At 31.8% G+C, this 6000-nt stretch overlaps 1 protein-coding gene across 1 annotated transcript in view; it reads left to right on the top strand.

The window, feature by feature from the left end:
* The first annotated feature begins 1450 nt into the window (after positions 1–1450).
* Positions 1451–6000, top strand: part of LOC134700087 (putative ankyrin repeat protein RF_0381) — a 29554-nt gene continuing 25004 nt past the window's right edge. Inside the window, exons 1-2 of the mRNA XM_063561457.1 lie at positions 1451–1597; positions 4675–4773. Of these exons, the coding sequence (XP_063417527.1) occupies positions 1451–1597; positions 4675–4773 (246 nt within the window). The remainder of the gene's footprint in view (positions 1598–4674; positions 4774–6000) is intronic.

Genomic DNA, 6000 nt, shown 5'->3' with positions numbered 1-6000 from the left:
TGTATAATATATTATGTATAATGTTAGATTGTGACACTGTAATAAACTAATTACTAATTACGTTTTTCATGATTTTTTACGGTTTAAAATGGAATATAGAATTAAATTATAAAAAAAAAGTAACATCACAAAAATACTGAACTAAGAGTAAAATCAATTTGGAAAGTCCATAATCACATGGCAAAATAAAATAACAAAACGCATCAAAAACGAATGGACAAGAACTCTTATATTCCTGACTTGGTACAGGCATTAACAAATGTAAAAAATGACTGTGATATTTTTTCTGTCTATTCGAAATAACATAAGAAATATGTAGTGCACACTATTAAATAACCCGTTACTAGCGTTTTTCAGTGTGCACTATTTTTTTATGTTATTTCTTCATAGACAAAAAAAAATCCAAATTTTTTTATTTTTGTTTTAGTTTTGAATTGATTAGTGTTGCAGATACCATGGTTATTTTTGTATCGGAGGTACACGCATTGTACAATGTCAGCATCCTCTTACAGGATGTGTACTGATCGGATCCTTCATGTTCAAGTTAGGAGAATGAGGATATTTTTTGAAGCCCCGATGTTAAGTGTTGTGTCTTAATTTCTTGATTTTGTTTATTTATCATATTAATTATTTTTACATTCGAACAGTTGTTTTATGTTATACAGGATCTACTTACTGCTGCTAGTTGGGGTGACACGCAAGTAATAAAGATATGTTTAGAGGGAGGAGCAAATGTCAACTATCAAGACTATGTGAGTTACTGTAATAGTATATAAATACACGCTTCATTTGTTTGTTTAATTTTCGTAATTGATATGTTATGCAGTACTTCAAACCTCTTTCATATACAAAAAAACAAACTTTTTTTTTAGGTTATCGCTAGCTATTCTCTATTCCTCAACCAGATACCCATGAATACTTATGACGTTCCCCTTCACATTGCCATGATTACCAGTATTATAGGCACTGCATAATTCTTAGACGTAATGCGACTGTAAAGGACAGACATGTCAGTGTTTTTCTTAACTCAGTTGCTAGATTTCTTGCATTTATCTATAGCATTATTATTGTTACAGATCAGTTAAATGATCTATAGTAAAGGATCCTACAAATCATTTTAATATACACGCACAGAAAATAATTATATTTATAAGTACGTCTAAGTCAGTGACAACTCTACAACAGATGTATCCATCGGATCGCCATCAATGATGGTGATACATGGCTGTGTACATAATGTATATACAACTCGTCTAAACATCAACCCAACAATGTTAGATCTGTAAATTTGCTTTCGCATCCGAAAATGAACGACTGACAAGAGAAGCTATTACCAGCAGCAACTACAATGAACAATATTCTCGCAAAAACAACATAAGAGTTATAAACTTTCCATGGCGAGAGCGACAAGATCTGCGTGCGGACTTTATTAGTAAAGTGAAAAAGGGACATGAATGTTGAACTTGAGGAAAGAGATGTTGTCGCCATCCATAGAATTCCATCTGACAAATTAGGACCAAAACCTCTTATTGTGAGACTATTTAGTAGTGATGTCAAACGAAGAGTGATGCGAGAAAAGAAGTATTTACAAGACCATGTAAGATTCTATGATGACATTTCCAAAAGCAACATTGAACTGACGAAAAGACTAAATGAGACTGAATGGTTCAGCGACGTATGGTACTTCAACTGTGGTGTATATGGAAGGATATCTGATGGTCTACAGCTGAAGTTCAATATATTTGATGACATTTTTCTTAGATTGAGACAAAGGAAATAAGTAGTTGATGAACTTTGATTTCATAGAAATTGATCCAATATCCACCCATTTAGGTGCGAATCATATCTCTGGCCTTACATTGATACTGTGCTATGTACACAATGTTTCGGGTTATTTCGGAAATGTTTTTATTCCAGGGAAACCTTCATCAGAGACCACCCCTATTGTTTTTGTTTTGATTTGTTTATTTTAGATTTTTTATTTATTTCTTTTTTATTACTATTTTACTTTAATTTATTTTTTTTTTTTTTTTTTAATTCTAAATATTTTAAACCGTTTCTGAATTGTGTTTTTAATAATTCCACTTTTTGATTTGTTTTTTGTTTTTCTTAACTTTTTCAACCAATGTTGAATTAATTAATTAAGCGTTTCAGAGTACGAATTTGTCCTCAGAAGAATATCATTTTACATGTGTTGTTTACATGATGGTCATTAATTAGTTTCACACAGTTAAATGTTAAGTAGGAACTGTGAGTTCATAGAAATTGATCCAATATCCACCCATTTAGGTGCGAATCATATCTCTGGCCTTACATTGATACTGTGCTATGTACGCAATGTTTCGGGTTATTTCGGAAATGCTTTTATTCCAGGGAAACCTTCATCAGAGACCACCCCTATTGTTTTTGTTTTGGTTTGTTTTGATTTGTTTATTTTAGATTTTTTATTTATTTCTTTTTTATTACTATTTTACTTTAATTTATTTATTTATTTTTTTTATTTTTTTTTAATTCTAAATATTTTAAACCGTTTCTGAATTGTGTTTTTAATAATTCCACTTTTTGATTTGTTTTTTGTTTTTCTTAACTTTTTCAACCAATGTTGAATTAATTAATTAAGCGTTTCAGAGTACGAATTTGTCCTCAGAAGAATATCATTTTACATGTGCTGTTTACATGATGGTCATTAATTAGTTCCACACAGTTAAATGTTTAGTAGGAACTGTGAGGTTTAGATAAATTATTTTATAGTTCGTTTAACTAATTCACCAATGTTTCTGTTTCTTTTGAAACCTATTGATAGGTTTTTATGGAATTTAGCACCTATTGTAGAATCCGTTTTAATAAGATGCCAGTATTTCCAGAATACTTTTTGAAGTTTTTCTGCTTGAGGATGATAATTTGTAATGAATGATACATTGTATTTATTTTCAACTTTGTTCTTTTTCTTTAATTTAATTTGCCTGTCTTGGAATTTGATTTTTGATAGAATTTGTTCTACCAATTTCCGTTTATATCCTCTTTTTAACAGTTTTTCAATAAAAATATTTTTTCTGGTTTGAAATTCACTTTCATTGTTGGTGTTTCTAAGTATGCGAATGCCTTCGCCTTTAATAAAAGATTTAAAGTTTGAGATGGGATGGTTTGAGTTTTTATGAAGATATTGGAATTTTTCAGTTTTCTTTGTAAAACATTTCAGGTCTAAAACACCAGTATTTTTGAAGCGTTCGCCCTTGAAGATTTCTAGGTCTAGAAATTTTATGGACTGTTTATTGCATTCGTAAGTGAACTTTAGCAGGTCATGTTGTTTATTTGCATTTTCAAACATAAAGTCAATTTCAGACTCTTTTGCTTCGATATAAGTCAAACTGTGAGTTAGTCAATATTTTCTGATTTTCATCAATATTTACATGTACTACCAAGAGGAGTAAATTCTAATGCAGTCATATAAAAACCGACAAGTTAACTCAATCTGACGTCACACCACGTAGTTAATGATACGACATTGTTTATGACATTGTATCAAAACAAAATGAAGGTTCACATATCACGATAATGTTCAAGTTTCTTCTGTTTTCTTACTTAAAAACGAGGTCAGCATTAAAAAGTACAAGTTATTTAATAATTCATTTATTTACGATATTCATCTCTTCAACGATGATAGTGATAAGTTCTAATGATTTGTTTTGATATAAGTAACAAGTAACCATTAAACGGGAGTAACATATTAGGTAAGGAATAAGGATCGAATAAGGAATAAGGATTAAGTAACAAATAGGTCACGAATATGCATATAAAAAAAAAAGGATAGTACATGCCTGAAAAATAAAGTATTCAGTAGGTAAATAGGTTTTTTTTCATTGTGTACGTCGTTAATTGATTTTAAGATCCATGCCTCGATATAAGTCAAACTGTGAGTTAGTCAATATGAGTTTGATTTACGCTTATCGTGCGTTGGCAACAACATTTGATAAATATGTCGGCAATGTAGAGTTAATACAAGCAAAAAACAAATGTTGACTAACGATCTGCATTTAAAAAAAATAGTATTTTATAGAATATTGTAACATCCAATTAGATTGTCCTACACGGCTGTCCCAAACAATTATTGTGGACAAAAGAGAGAGAGAGAAAAATACGCAGGGGACAACAAAGCTCACATTTCTTTTACTTCCTTAACCACATGTTTAGTGTATATGTCTTACAATAACGAATACGTCACTTCACACATTTTTAAGCTGGAATTGAAACACATTGCAGTTTTACTGTGGATTCATTTATTTTCGTGGGTATCAATTTTCGTGGATTAAGAAAAACTTGCATGTTCGTGGATATTTGATTTCGTGGTTTTGCCGAAGTCTGCAGACAAGCCTATAGAAAATTTATTTTTCGTTCTACATTTAATTTCGTGGTTCACCTATACCTTAGAAATCCACGAAAATTGGTATCTAACGAATAATAATGAATCCACAGTAGTCTCATTTGTATGAAAATTCCATCTTTAAGAAAGATCTCATAGAAGTAAGAGAAAGAATAGGTAATGGAGAATTTAATCATCAGCCGAAAAAACAATAACAGCAATAACACTTATAAAGGGATGTGTGACCGTTATATACCCTTACGATGATTTGTTTTATTTGTAACACTGTTATATCGTTACTTTATTCTATCAAGGATGGTTCCACTGCACTACACATTGCTGCAAGTAAAGGAAATACAGAAATTGTTCAATTACTTATTGATAACGGAATCGAGATCAATGCTCAGAACAAGGTAAGTTGTACATAAAACAATAACAAGCGAAAAACGTATCTGAAATGATTATGTCAATATTTTCCGTGGCAAACAGTGTACAAAATGTAGAGTGCACGTGAACATAAACTCAGCGTTATCAAAAACGTAGCATGAACTATTGGTGGCTTATATTAGTGTGACTTTTTTCATTTGGTTTGCTTTAAATTAACCACTAAAACGTTTCTTTTTCGAAAAAAAAATATGAAAAGGATTATGCAAATGGTTAATAAGATTCAACAGCCCACAAATGATGTTTTATGTATTAAAAAGGGTGACGAAACATACCAGAGGTACAGTCAAAATCATCAATCGAAAATAACCTGACAACGTCTTACTAAAAATGAAAGAAGGCGTCAGTAAAATTTACGAAGGGATGATTTCAACTTCACTATTTGGAACTCTTGGTTTAATAACTTCCCTGTGAGCAGAAACCTTCTATCAAGAAAATCATGATAGGAAATGCAAGCATGGGAATATTGTATCAATATGAAGGTATATACCCCGTATGTAGGTGCTGCTGGAATGTTGCTACTTACAAATGGAAAGTTCACAATTGGAAAGCTAGTTAGAAAGTTCCTTTTTGCCAAATTAGTCAAAACCGGAACTAACAAACTAGCCCAAAAGTTCCAACGGAACTTATCAACCAGTCACAAAGTTCCATTTGGAGAATTGATGCAAAGTAAAAGCATAACATATTATATTTGAACCTTTCAAAGGGGAACCAAGATACTGATTACAAAAGTCAAAAGGAACTTATCAACTAGTCACAAAGTTCCTCTTTGGCAAATTAGTCAAAACTGGAACTAATAAACTAGCCCAACAGTTCCTCCTCATGTGGGTATACTTTTAAAAATATCAAACAGATTAATGTATAACAATGAATTGCAACTTATTCCGTTATGAAGGCAACATTCTGACCGAATTAACTAGTTGTTCTGTTCCGCCAGAACTATTCAACCAGATAAATTGTTCCGGGACTTTTTAACTAGCTACTTTTTTCCGGAACTTTTCGACTACACTCGGAATAAAACAACTAGTTGAAAAGTTCCATCGGAACGAAATAACTAGTTCAAAAGTTCCGCCGGAACAAAGTAACTGACGGAACATACTGGCTGTTACATTCACATACGAGACTAATTAAAGAGGGGGGGGGGGGGTAAATGCATAGGTGAAAGGTGGCGGGCCTCAGCCGGCATGTTGTTCGGA

The sequence above is a fragment of the Mytilus trossulus genome, unplaced genomic scaffold, assembly GCF_036588685.1.
Source record: "Mytilus trossulus isolate FHL-02 unplaced genomic scaffold, PNRI_Mtr1.1.1.hap1 h1tg000122l__unscaffolded, whole genome shotgun sequence".
In the NCBI taxonomy this organism is placed as follows: domain Eukaryota; kingdom Metazoa; phylum Mollusca; class Bivalvia; order Mytilida; family Mytilidae; genus Mytilus; species Mytilus trossulus.
The sequence above is the reverse complement of the archived record's forward strand: the minus strand, read 5'-3'. Positions and strand labels throughout refer to the sequence as shown.